This window comes from Melospiza georgiana, chromosome 6 (assembly GCF_028018845.1).
Source record: "Melospiza georgiana isolate bMelGeo1 chromosome 6, bMelGeo1.pri, whole genome shotgun sequence".
Classification (NCBI taxonomy): Eukaryota; Metazoa; Chordata; class Aves; order Passeriformes; family Passerellidae; genus Melospiza; species Melospiza georgiana.
In genome coordinates this window covers 27,104,023-27,117,913 of record NC_080435.1, presented here as the reverse complement: position 1 = coordinate 27,117,913, position 13,891 = coordinate 27,104,023, and the positions used below count along the sequence as shown (strand labels likewise).

The 13,891-nt window shown below is 42.5% G+C and overlaps 1 protein-coding gene across 2 annotated transcripts in view; it reads right to left on the bottom strand.

The window, feature by feature from the left end:
* The window catches only part of FAR1 (fatty acyl-CoA reductase 1), a 33,716-nt gene extending 22,383 nt beyond the window's left edge, over positions 1-11,333 (bottom strand). Inside the window, exons 1-2 of one of the 2 annotated variants that reach the window (XM_058025718.1) lie at positions 11,277-11,333; positions 654-848 (exon numbers count right to left, since the gene is read on the bottom strand). In XM_058025718.1, the coding sequence (XP_057881701.1) occupies positions 654-842 (189 nt within the window). In that variant the 5' untranslated portion in view covers positions 843-848; positions 11,277-11,333. Of the gene's footprint in view, positions 1-653; positions 849-970; positions 1,207-11,276 lie in introns of those variants that run through there. The other variant, XM_058025719.1, reaches the window with a different exon arrangement.
* Between the last annotated feature and the right edge of the window lie 2,558 nt (positions 11,334-13,891).

Below are 13,891 nucleotides of genomic sequence, written 5' to 3'. Positions count from 1 at the left end.
GTAAGAAAGGTCAGCCTAGCTCACCAAAATATCAAGGTAATGAGTCTCTTCAAGAGCAAAGTATTTGACCCAGCTTGCACAGAAAATCGTTTAGAGAGCCACTTGGAGAATTCCACAGCACAGACCTTCAGTGCCTTTCTAGCTGTCACAGGCTGACCAATCTGCTAAGCCAAACATTTCTGTTCCACTTACAGATCTAAGTTCCCGTTGAGATTACACATTCTTATTTACTGCTAGATCCAGTAGCACATTCCAGAAAAAAAGAGAAGGCACAAGGTGAAAAAGTGACTTGCTTGAAACCTTTAAGAGTCTCAATCTGTCTTACAACTCCCAGTCCACTATCTCTTTTACTTGATTTTATATTCTCTTAACAAACTCTGACACAGATTTTTACTTCTCATTTCTGCATTACAGCTGAACATCCTCCTCCTGAATTAAATACAGGATAATTTTCAACTACTGGCTTTGTTAGAGACCAACATCTTGAAGCAGCTATAGAAGCACTGCCAGGTCTTAGATTTTGTATTTCTGTTAGAACAACAACAAAATTAACAATAACATTTTGCTTTAGACAGACTGAAGTTGTTCTCAAAATGAAATGAGAGCATCATAATGAAGGACAAAAATGAACTTTGTGAGTATATGACACATACCTTAGAGCTGGTAATCTCTTCTATTCGTGCTTCAGCTGTCTGTTTTGCTTTTTTTCTTACCAGTACATACACTGCCTTCACTTTAGGACAGGATCTGAGCAGTTTTTCCAAAAGCACTTTTCCCACAAAGCCTGTAGCTCCTGTCAGGAGGATGTTTTTTCCTTCATAGTATTCAGGAATGGAAACCATTGTGACCTTCACAAAAGATAAAATCAAAAAGTATGTTAAAGAACTTACAGATTCCAGATTTGCAGAAGATTGAATAATCATATCTGTGCTGTTTATACCTGAAAGAAATGCTTAACAGATTTTTTTACCTATAACCAGTACTTCAAGTTGTCTTTTTTCACAACATTCTGAAAGATTCCCACAGGGTCACTACAGTCGTTCCAGATCTTGCAAACTGCTCCTGTTAACAGTGTTTTAAAGACTGAGATATCCACTCAGCCAGGAAAATAGCCCAACTTCAGTCCAGTTCTGCCTCTGTGTGCACAGTCCTTCACCACTCCAAGGGGCTGCTCCATGTGAACTAGAGATTGTATCATTAAAATGTAATCACAGATGGATTCTTCAAACCCACTGACAGAAGACAGAGAGCCAAGCATCCCAATTGCTGCAATTTTGACAGTGCCAGCAGAGTCCCCAGTCACTGTTAGGATGAGCCTCCCTACCAATTAAAATAAACCAGAGAGAAGGTTGAGTTAGTTGTTTGGAATGGGATCTGATAGTTTTACACTGATTACAAAAAACAGATCCACAGATTAGAGTTTTCCAACTGCTTCATCCATTAAGTCATTTGGAAGGAAAAAAACCTAACAATAAAGTCATTAGAATTCTCAACAAACTAAGATGTAGCCACAAATACACCTCCTAATAAAATGAAGGTAAGGGATTATTACTCAAATTCAGCACAAAGCTAGAAAGTGCTTTAGGTTTTGCTTCAGTTAGTAAGTTAACCTTGAGAATCATGATTCTTTTCCCCTCCCTTTATCAGCCTCTTGGAAATGATGTCATTCTTGCTAAGAGAAACTGAAACTCTTTTTGAGGACAAATATGGTATGTCTCACAATAAAGTGAGAACATGGCCTTTAGGATCAATTACAGCGCATCATCCAGAGCTGCCATTCTTTTAAGTCATCTTTACTGTGACTCTTAACCAGTTTACTTTCACTAGATAAGATGGCAGCATTATGATACACTTGCACCACATTTTACCAATCTTTCTGATTACACTCATCAAAAACCCTGAGCGGATGTAGTGATGTAGTAATTATAGTCCTCTACAGCAGTTCCACGCAAACTGCTACAACCAAAACACTCCCAGAAAGGGACCACAGAGAGTAACAGAATGTTCTGAGCTGGAAGGGACCCACAGGAATCATCCAGCTCTCAAGTGAATGGCCCATAAGGGGATTGACCCCACAGCCTTGGTGTTATCAGCATCACACTGACCAGCTGAGCTCATCTGAGGGATAGAGTCCATAAAACCATGGAACTAAAACAAAAACCCACAGAACTGAGAATCTTTAAAGACAGATGGAATGCTTCTTAGGCAAATAAGGATTACGACACTGAATACCTTAACAGGGTGAGAACCTTTCTTCACCTGCCACCCAGGAATAAAGGTGCAAAGAACTGAACTCAGTTCTTTCAAGCCAGCAAGATTCTGCAAGCAGCGTCTTACCAGGGAATGCACAGAATGTATGCTAGGAGTGAACATTTAATTTGTCCTTTTTGCCTGAAAAGTAAGTAAATATTTTTGGAACACCTCTTTGTCAGGTACCCACCAGATCAAAGCAATTGTGCTCTGTTTTTCATGTGCTCATATCTCAAGAGTCTCTGAATAAGTTCCAAGTGATTACTTGCTAGAAATGAGTTACTACCTACAAGTCTGGGTACCAAGTGCTATGTCAGATATTCCAAATCCTTCTTTTGACTCCCTTCTTTGACAAGTGAAGCATCTAACAGCAGTAGGATATAGCAGCAAGTTTGGAGCAGAACAAGCACTACTATTTCCACTAACCACAGTACATCACCTGGAATTGTTTCTTTGAAGGTCAAGAGAAAAAGCTATTTACATTAAAACACTTCCACCACACAATTAAGAGACTCTAATGCAAATCTGAAAGCACAGCTCCTGCCACAAAGCATGGAGTGCAAGACACAGCATGCTTATGAGTCATTTTTCCCTGTTCAGTTAAGGTACAGGCCTGCTGTCTTTATCATGGCTCAAAGTCACAGTTAATGCTCTTCAGGTATGTCTTCCCCATAACTTTTGTTTTCCTGGTCTTTGTGTACACCACTCACTTCCTCCTAAAGATCTGCATGATCACTCCCATATAAAGGACAGGATTTCAGTTCCCTCAAAGAGGGAGGCAAAAACTCATGCAATCATTACTGCAGCAATTTTGTCACTAAGAATCAGTTTTGTTATGGTTCCTACATACCCTTCTTACTAATTTACCTAACTAGCCATAATTTCTATTTTTTACACTTTGAGACCCTATGAGAGTATCTAATACTATCCATTCACCTGTCCTTCCTCAAAGAAAAGTTTAATCCTGCCTTTGACACAATGCAAACCTGCTCACATGGGCAGAGTCTTTGGCTACATCTACACAGAACCTTGGACAATACCCAGTACACGGCTATAGTCCAACATCTGCTTCTGGAAGCCATGAAAGCAATGAAAAGTTATGCTGTCAGTGGAAATACCTGTGTTGCTGTAGTCCAGCTTTTTAAGTGACTGCAAAATCTGACAAATATTTAGGCTCAGGCAATGTAAAGAAAACTGGCACAAAATGGATCAAAGTTTCCTGCTTCAGTCATTTCTGATCATATTCCTTTGTGTAAGAGGCTGAAATCAGAATACCAGACCTACAAAACATCAACATCCAGAGCTACGATGAAGCATAATGATGAAATGGGTTCAATTAAAAAACCAGGACAATGCACAAATACTCACATTCACACTTGGGAGGCAGCAACACTTATATGTTTGCAGGCTAATTTTTTTTTTTTTAAGGATTGAGAAATATTTCCTTTAAGAAACTCTCAATCCCATTTATCTGGTACTCCAGCAACCAGACTTTGGTAGCCCTTATTCATAGCAACTCCCCACACTGAGATTGTCTTCTACTTCCATTACTCTGGAAGATTCCCGCTAGAAAACATAATTGGTGACTTTTTCAGAAGTACACACTGTTGTCAACATTACAGCAATAAACACATGGATTGTGAGGGAACTGCCTAAAAGCACCAAATTGGATTTAAAGGGTAAAAACCATGCATGGAATCTAGGTGTGAATGATCAAAACCTGAACCCAGCAGCCTATGCTTTGCTAGGTTAGAAAGCAAGGTTATCTCAAGCACAGGGAAAGGAAAGAATGTTCCCATTCTCCACCTACCTTTCCCTGCCTTCTCTGAGAATGTATGTCCACATGCCAGTGAGCACAGCACTGCTGGCAACTCCTCATCTCTAACTCACAAGCTATAATATATTACTTTTTAAAGTTCTTTACAGCAGCAAATTACTGAAGAATCACAGGATTGATAGGGTTGGAAGAACTATTTTATAATTCTGTTTTTAAACAAAACTGTCAAGAAATACAGGAATAGTGGGAATGTAGTTCCTATTAGAAATTTAGTTTAGTCTCTAACACATAACAAGCTGGTACAAGTGCAAAAAATATATCTACCTTGCAAGGTACCACAGCAAAAACAAATTTAACATGTTAAGGTTGTTAAGTGTCAGCAATCACTTTATCTATCTGGTTTAGAGCACATCTTGTTTGTTTACAATAGCTGTTAACAAGCAATACATACTGTCACCAGTTACCCAATCATCTGTTAAAACCTACCTCTTCAAACACACACAGAGAATTCCTACCAAACATAAAATTGTCTAATCCACACTGTGAGATATCTAAAACCCTGTATTATAAACACCTTTTTGAGCTAATAAGCAATAAAAGTCTAGAAAAAAGAAATTTGATAGTTGAAAGGCTTAATAAGAGTTCTGTAAAGAATTATCACTCTAGAACCAAAATGCTCAAAATCCCCACATCACCCTGAGGTATAAACAGCCTTTGCTAGAGGAATCTTACTTGAAGCTGCTGGGATCCTTCTGAATTCCCAGGTTCAGGGCTAAGCCCACAGTGACACTTTGTAGATATGCTTGTGTGAAGGATGCTGCCCTCTGATAAGTGAAGAGTTCATAAGCACTTCAGGAAAAAAAAAAAGAAAAACCACCAGCAAACCAACACTCCAGGATCCTAGCCAACATTCCCCATCTTGCAAAAAATTCTTGTGTCCAAGGCTGAGCAAGTGCTTTTATGGAGCAAACAACAGCAGCTCTGTTTGCCTCCAGAGCTACTGCAGCAATATTTAACTCCCAGCTTCAGAGGGCTCTGACTCTCAAAACAAGGACAATTCTGTTTTTAACAGGAAAATGATCAGTTCCCAGCTTTGTCCAAACACAGATCAAGATGCTTAAAGATGTGCTTTCCAAGTGCCAGGAAAGCCTGCTGCAGTTCCACTAAATGTTTAAATGCTAAATCCAGCAGCCAGAGAGTGTGCATGTGTGTCCTTGTTAGAGATTAAATGCTCTGTCTTCTGGTTTATCACTGACAAACATTAGGTCAACAGCATGCTCCCTCCAAATTCAATCCTATCAAGATTATTGCTCACAGGAAATGGAAAATGTGCATTTCCCAACCTCTCAAACATCAGCAATAAAACACAAAGTTCTGCAAAAACACAGCCCAACAAATCAATTTGCCCCTTCCCTCTGACAGCTTGAACCCAGCACTAGCAGGAGTAAAAAGCAGAAAAAGTAAGGTGGCAGAAGTATTTTGTTTAGGTATATTCAGAAGATGAAATTTGTCCAGACATCAAATCTGAGTGCACCAAGTGTGTTTAAATACCACACACACTCCCCACTGCACCCACACCAGACAAAAATCATTACAGAAGTCCCTCATACAGAGCTCCAATTGCCACATTACAAGGACACCATCACAAGCCAAAAAAAAATAAAACTCTGGGAACTGGAAAGATTGGAGAGACTCGGGCAACAAAAGAAGTAATATTTAACTCATCTAAACAAGGTTACTGCCAGAAAGACAAGTCTGGGTCATGTCATATTATATCATATCATCATGTCTCAGTTCATCTGTGCCTTGTTGCCACAAAAGCAAATCAATGAATGCTATCAGCAGAATGCCCACATTTTCAAGCACCACAAGGGCCAATGACCTACCCTATGTGGCCAATACCCAGGCAGCATATCTCCAAAGGATACAGTCTGTTTGTCTTTGTGGTCCAAGGTTATAGCCATTGGGAAACCTTATCTGTGAAAGATACTGCTTTAAAGGATGAATAGAGACTGTAAACTGCTTTGGGTGCAAGTTAACCTTAAAGCATACCTATTCCAAACTTCCCAATCACATGGAAGATTTGGGATTCTTCCCTCAGCTAGCAGAAGGACAGATTTATCCATGTTTTAGATTTCACCAGCATTCTTATCTACTCTCTGCAAGTTCATTTTACTAGCTGTAAGCCAGGGACCAAGAAAATGTAACACACCTCTAGGAGCTGGAAAACATACTGGCAGGCTTGAAAGCTAATTAGAACAACTAAGTTTGGAAGAATTATCAAAATAGGCCCACTAATCCAACATCAACTAGCCAGTCTTTGGGTAATATGCCAGAGCTCAAGTGTCTCACCACACACTTTCCACACAATAATGGGGATGGATTCAGGGTAATAGTGTGTTCTCTATATGTGAAATACAACAAAACTAAATCAATCTGAAGGACCAGGCCCAAAACTGCAGCATGGATAAATGCCACCAGAAGTCCCAAAAACTCTATGGCAAACTTGTGGCTGACACTCAGTGATTTAAGAGAATTTCTGAAAAATAATAAGGCATTTCAAACTAGTTGAACATCTTCAGGATTGAAGACTAGAAAGAAACTTCCCAACTGCCAATGAAAAGATTTGTCCTCTTTAAATCATTTATCTAATGAAACACAACACCAGTTCGAGTAACCAATCTAGTTAGGTCAAAGTTTACATAGCTGAGTGTATAGCTCTGTGTACAAAAATAAAGTAGACTTGCTTTTCAAACAGTTCTCCTCACTATTCTTAACTGCTGAAATATGCTAGATACTGAAAGCGTGCCCTAGAATGTGCACTCCTCAAGCTACATTCCTCCTGGATACATTACTACCTCTGGCAGCACATGCATTCAAGGTAAGGAGCATTATTAAATTGAATTAGGTGAGACTTAGCTAATACTGCATATGATCTCTTGAACAGCACTACAGAACATTAATATCAAAATTCACATTGATAGCAGACACAGAAGTAGTTCTGTCACTTTCTTTTAGATGACAATGACGAAACCCAAGTACAGTATTCACTCAATTGCTTTGGGAAGGTGGTGAATTGGGACCAACTAACCCATGGCCACCCAATAACTTACCAGCAGAATTCAGCCCAACTCATCAACTACTTCACCAAAGACACCCTTTGGTGAAATAAGATACTCTGAAGTGAGGGCTGTGCTCACAGCCATGGAGTGTTTAACCTCTTTTAATCCTTTACTCTTACAGAGCAGAACCTGGTTTCAATGTAGGACACTGTTGAGTTGATCTCAGCAGAACTCTGTCAGAGCTATTCAATGCCTGTGGTTACACAGATATTTCTCAAGCATGTGTTCACACACCTTCCTTCAGCCAAAGTTCTGACTTTACTACAAATTTCCACTTACTTGTGCCTATACTCAGAGGGATTCTGTACCAGATGACTTTGTAATTACTTCTTAGTAAGTAATCTGTTCACAAAGTACATACTAGGGAAGTCCCTTGCTTTGCTGTAAATATGTTTCTTTTACAGACAGTCCCTTCTCCAAAAATTAACTGGAACAAAGCAGGAGGTTTTTACAATCCCTTTATAATTAGGTTATAAGTTGACATTTTTCTAAATTGTTTACTGTTTGAGTCTAGTCATCAAGTGCACAGTGAAGAGGAAAAAAAAAAAGTCTCTTTTGGCATAGTTAAACCCATTTCTCAAAATTGCACAGAAGGCACAGATCAGGTCAGAAATTAAGCTATTCCAGGAAAGCATATCCCTCATAAGGACATTAACTGTACTCCATCACCAGTTAATGTGAAAACATGTTTAACACACATGCAGGGGGAATTTAAAACAAATTATAGGAAATCAAGATACAGGCAAATTCAAGATTTGGTGAACAGAAGCTGAGTTCCAGATCATTTTATCTAATTTAATTGGAAATCTGCATTAGAATCTCATTTGCACTTTTGGTTATGAAAAGGATTACAAGATAAAGCCTCACTGTTTATCAGAGTAGTTGCATAAATCATGGCACTGACTTTGCATATATCATTACTCTTGAGTTAACCCGTAAAGGAGAACAGAGCCTGTCTGAAGGACACATCTACAACACAATGGGCAGAGCAGCACTCACAGCTGACTCTCCATCACTCAGTTTTTACTCACTGCCTTAGGAAAACAGGCCACAGGCATCACTTCAGCCTTCAGAGGAACCTGAAGGTGGAATATATCGACCTGATATCCAGCCCTGATTCTCACTGGGGAAAGCTTTAGTAGCAGCAGGAATATTGCTGCAGCTACCACTGTGATACTGTCATTTTGCTGGGAGGGGAAAGCCAAAAATCAAGTAAATAAAAGGGGGTGGGAGAACACACAACATTCAAGTGCTCAGCAGTTTGTCAAGTTTCAGTGATAAGAGACTTACAGCCTCTACTTTGTTTCAGGGTTAACTCCTTAATCTTGGTAATTAAAACCCAGATCCACCTTTTCATATATTGATCAGACAAGACAAGGATAACTACCCAAAACCTGCACCTGCAATTATGTTCTGTTCAAACTTATTATTCACAAAGCAATTACAATTGGAATAGTTAATCAAGAACAAAAAGCCCAGCTCTTATTCTTCTCATGATTTAAATTACACAGAGGGCCTGAATCATGTTTTACAATAGACATTACACGTTGAATTTAAAGTCCTAGGAAACAACACTTCCAGATTCCTCCCATACTTTTCCAAATCTCTTACAATTAAATGGTATTTTCTCTTCTATTATGTTCCTGCAGAAATTCACAATAATTCTTTTGAAACCTAAAAATTACTCATTTATCTTACAAGTGCTCTACCAAGTCATATTTGAAACATAATCACCTTCTAAAGGAAAAAAAACCACACTAGTTTACCTTTCCTTTGTTCCAATACATGTGGAACAAACAACAACAAAAAAAATAAAAGCCCATTTCCACCATTTTCTTCCCTTTAAAAGTGACTTAAACAGACACTCAAAGCAAGTTGTACCAAGAGATTGCCTACCTGTCTTCCAAACAGGATGCTGGCAGCCTCCCTCCTCCTCCTCCTGTTCAGGATGGCAGATACTGATCCTGTGAGGCGCCAAGAGCTCCAATCTTAACTCCTATTTATGCTAATGGATGTCCTGGCCTATCAATTAAGCCTCTTGCACAAGGAGCTCTACAAATTTACAAACATCAGGCTGAACAATGGCGCAGAAAGGTGTGAGGTCCTGTGCACACACAGATGCCAACACCAACATCTGCTAAAAGCAAGGCCTTTGTCACCACAGCGAGGGCACAAAGGGACAGGTGACATCTCTGGGGTCCCCACTACTGGACAGAGCTCAACAGAAACACAGTGCTCACTACAAAACACTCAGAAGACAAAAAAAAACCCCAACAAACAAACAAAAAAACCCTGAATACTCGAATGTTTACATAATGCAAGTGCTCCACAGCACCTACCAAACTAGCCAAGCACAACTCTAGCTGATATTGGCTCCTTTTCAGAATTTTTAGCTTGCCACTTAGCAGCTCTGCTTCCTGCAGACAAGTAGCAAGCAAACTACACGGAACATCCTCAAACACTGAATATTTTGTGACAAAAAACCAAACAGACACAACTTCCGGCGGAAGAAGCCAACCAAGCCTGAAGTCACTGCAACAATTCATATCTCCAACAACGCCCAGGACCTTCTTCACTCACTTCAACCTTCCACATGGCTGTATAACCATTTTAGTTTGTGGTGCATCCCCTTCCTAGCACCGGAAACAATAACCCTTGTGAGGAACTGGGAGCTCCTCCAAGAGCTAGAACTGAAAACAGGAAGAGGACAGTGAACTCTTCACTTTGTAGCAGCCAGAAGGAGATTCAGTTTGGCCTTTTGGTATGGATGGCTACAGTTTTGCTTCAGTGTTAAATTTTATCAACACAAGTATCAGCTGCTAACAACTAAGATATGGACAGGCTGGGTTATTCTGGAACTATAAGGAAAAAAAACCATTTATCCTGTCCAAAACTTACAGCCACGTTTAATTTAGAACAACTCCCCCAACGTGCTTTCATTGTTAAAATTGTGTCTAGTAAAGCTTCACTATACCTACGGCCCAGCAATAAAGACCAAGTACTTGCAGTAAAAAATGTAGAGAGAGATCTGTCATTACTTTATAGCTCCGCAATAGGTAGAGATAAAAAAAACAAACATAAAAACATAACCCATAAAATTAATCTTTCCTATCCATCTAGAGGTTTTTGATGGGGGAATGGCTGAATTTTAAGGCACCGATATATGAGTGAAGAGTGAAAAACAGGGTAGAGAAGCTGAAGATCCTAGAAATCTACGATATACCTAGTATATAATTTCCAAATTGCTGAAATAATGGTATCTCATTTAAGAAGCCCAGACGTGATACACAAATTGGGGATCAAGAAATACTGGCCTGCCCCAGTACAGATGGATGTCACAGATAGTAAAACTCCTACATGCTCCACTTCTTAATTATTACCGAAAGAGTTATTAAAATATTAAAAAAAAAAAAAAAAAAGCTCCAGTTGCTAGAGCCTTGAAGTAGGTTAAATGAAATTAAAGGTTTCTATTTTCATGGGAATCAAGCTGGTTTCGATTACAAGCTCGCTACCAACCACTGTATCCCCTGCAATCAGCTACACATTAAACTCCACTCAGGGAAGCGCTTTGGAGGACGCGGCGGTTCCCGCTCCGAGGAGGACGGCGAGCCTCGCCCGGGGCCCGGCCGGAGGAAAGGCTCCGCTGTTCCCCACGGAGGGAGCGCTCCCGGCGCACGGAGCCGCGGGGCCGGGGCAGGGGCACGGCCCATCCCAGCTCTCCCCGCACGCTCCCGCCGCTCTGAGAGCCAGAGGAACCCGTGGCCTTCCCTGCGAGCCCATTCCGTGCGCCGGCCCCGCGGCACGGGCTGTGCCCGAGGGGAGCCGCCGGGCAGGCAGGGCCGGGGGGGACGGTGGTACCCAGGCCCGGGCCCTGCGGCGGGCGGAGCGGGGGCTTTCGGCCTCGCCCACGCTCCCCGCTTCGCTGAGCATCGACCGCGGCCGCCGCGCTCCACCGGCCCGGCCGCCACCCCGACAAGCCCCGGAGCTCTGCGGCGCCCCCCCATCCATCCATCTATCCATCCATCCATCCCTCCCTCCTTGCCGGAAAGGCGCGGCCGCCCCCTCCCCCAAGACCCCCCTCCCGGTCCGCGGGCGGGGTCGGCGCGGCCGGGCGCGGCTGCCGGTACCTGCTGCGGGCGGTGGCGGCGCGGCCCCGGCGCTGCCCGGACCCGGCTGTGCCCGCCCGGCGCTCGCCGCCCCGAGGGTCCCGCACGGCGGCACCGCACGGCCGCTCCCGTTGGCCGCTGCGCGCGCGCTCCCCGCGCGCCCATTGGACGCTCTCGCCGCCGCTCGCGGGACAGGGAGGGCGCGGATTGGCGGGCGCCTTTGGCCCCGCCCCCGGCGGCGCCGCGCGCGGGGGGCCGCGCGCTCCCCCCTCACACCCACACGCAGCCGCACGCACCGAGGGTCACATACACAGACAGACACACGGACACACAGCGAGGGTCGGTCACATACACAGACAGACACACGGACACACACCGAGGGTCACATACACAGACACACAGACACACACCGAGGGTCACACACACAGACACACACCGAGAGTAATACGCACAGACAGACACACAGACACACACCGAGAGTAATACACACCGGGGGTCACACACAGAGACACACACCGAGCGTTACCCACACAGACACACACACGGAGGGTTACCCACACAGACACACACACACACACACACACAGGCACACACCAGGGGTCACACACACAGACAGACACACACAGAGGGTTACCCACACAGACACACAGAGGCACACACAGAGGGTTGCACTCACAGACACGCACACACATAGACACACACAGAGTCACACACACCCTCACACACACAGAGGGGCACACACAGATGCACACGCACAGACACAGACACACACACTCACAGAGGGACAGACACACAGTGCACACAGAGGGTCACACACACACACACACACACACACACACTCACAGAGGGTCAGAGCACTCAGGGCTGCCGGAGCCCGCGGAGCAAAGGCAGCACGACCCTGTGCCAATGGCCGAGAATCGAGGAACCGTGGAGTGGTGGAACCACCAAGGCTGGGAGAGGCCTTTGAGAACACCAAGCCCAGCCACCAAGCCTGCACTGCCGCTGCAACCCCCAAAGCGCTGAGCTCAATTTTGGGATTATCAGATTGCCATTGATAGGCGCTATATTTGCGTGCAAAAGTCACTGCGCTCCACTTGCCTCACTGTTTGTTACCAAACAGTGCAACGTGATGTTCTGGTGCTGTGCTGCCATGATGCCATGCCCTGCCACCATATGCCATTGGTTTCACAACTAAATATTGCATAGATGGACATGCATCAGCTGAACAAAAAAAAAAAAAAAAAAAAAACAAAAAAAAAAAAAGAAGAGGCATTTAAAATTAGGAAACACCCTTTATAAACTTGTGTAACCTGTACTATCCAGATTACTGTACAAATAAGGTATTATATGAGAATTGTTGTAAGCACAGTCTTGGCTTATGCAAGGGCAGGTTGGTTTTTCAGAATGACTTGAGGGCCATGAGAATGAGAACTCTGCTCACATCCTCCACAGCAGCCCAGTGATTATTTTATACTTATTTTTAGATATGTATTCTCATGATTTTTTCACTCTGGAGTAGTTACTCCTGGTACCTAGGTACTTCTTGACAGAGTATTTAGAATCACATAACTGCAAACTCCTCATCACAACTGTCTAGTGGACGGTTTTTCACAGACTGTCCCTTGGAAAACACCTGCTCACTGAAGCTGGGACATCATCCAATCATTCAGTCATAGGAAAACTCTCTCAGGCAGACAAAGATTGGAGTCTGAATCTCCCACAGTCCTGATGAAAAGTTTTACCATTTCGTTGTACCCTGCTACACACCAAGGGTTCCTTTTTTGTTGTATGGAAACCCTTACATGGGGTAGGCAGCCCAACAGACTGTGGGATGAGGCTTTTCCATTTCAGATTACCAAGAAAAGATGAGTCCATTGCAGCACAGGCACAGAATTGCAGTCTGTGCACATGAACTCTTAAGAAAAAAATTAAATAAAAAAAACTCTAGTTGGAATATGTAAATTAAAGTTTCTCAGATTACTACAGCAGTTAAATTTAGGTACATTTTACAGAAGTCACTCAGTAAAATGTGTCTGTGACCCCAAATGAAAGTCATGGGGAATATCCCAGCAATATTTCAGTGTGGGAACAACAGTGTCCAGTCTGGTTTTTGAAAACAGCTAAAAATGGTGGTGGTTTAAAATTTGTCTCTAATAAATACCATATCCTCTGATCATTGCAGTCCATTAATAAATTATAATGCAGTGACAGTGGATTAACTGATGTTCTCAGTATAAATTATTATCAATATTATTAATAACAATAATAATAAAGCAAATCAGATTTTTTTTCAAGATTACTCTTTTAAAGTCACAATTAATTTATCTCTCCTAAATTATTTATGATCAGGAAAATGTCACAGTGACATTGTATCATGATGCATTTGCATTTTAATGTAGTAACATATGGTTACTTCTCAAAGAACCTACCAAACTGGTTATTCAAGGTAGCATTGTGAATTTTTCATTGCAGGAAAGAGAAGATATCAACACCAATGTGGCCTAGTCTGGGAACACTGAATAAATTATTAAAAAAAAAAACCCAACCCAACCCTATTTGAAACTCTATTACCCAGCACAGAGATGGCGTGACATAAGGTTGTGGGAATCCATAGGTAAATAACTGCAAGTGCTTGC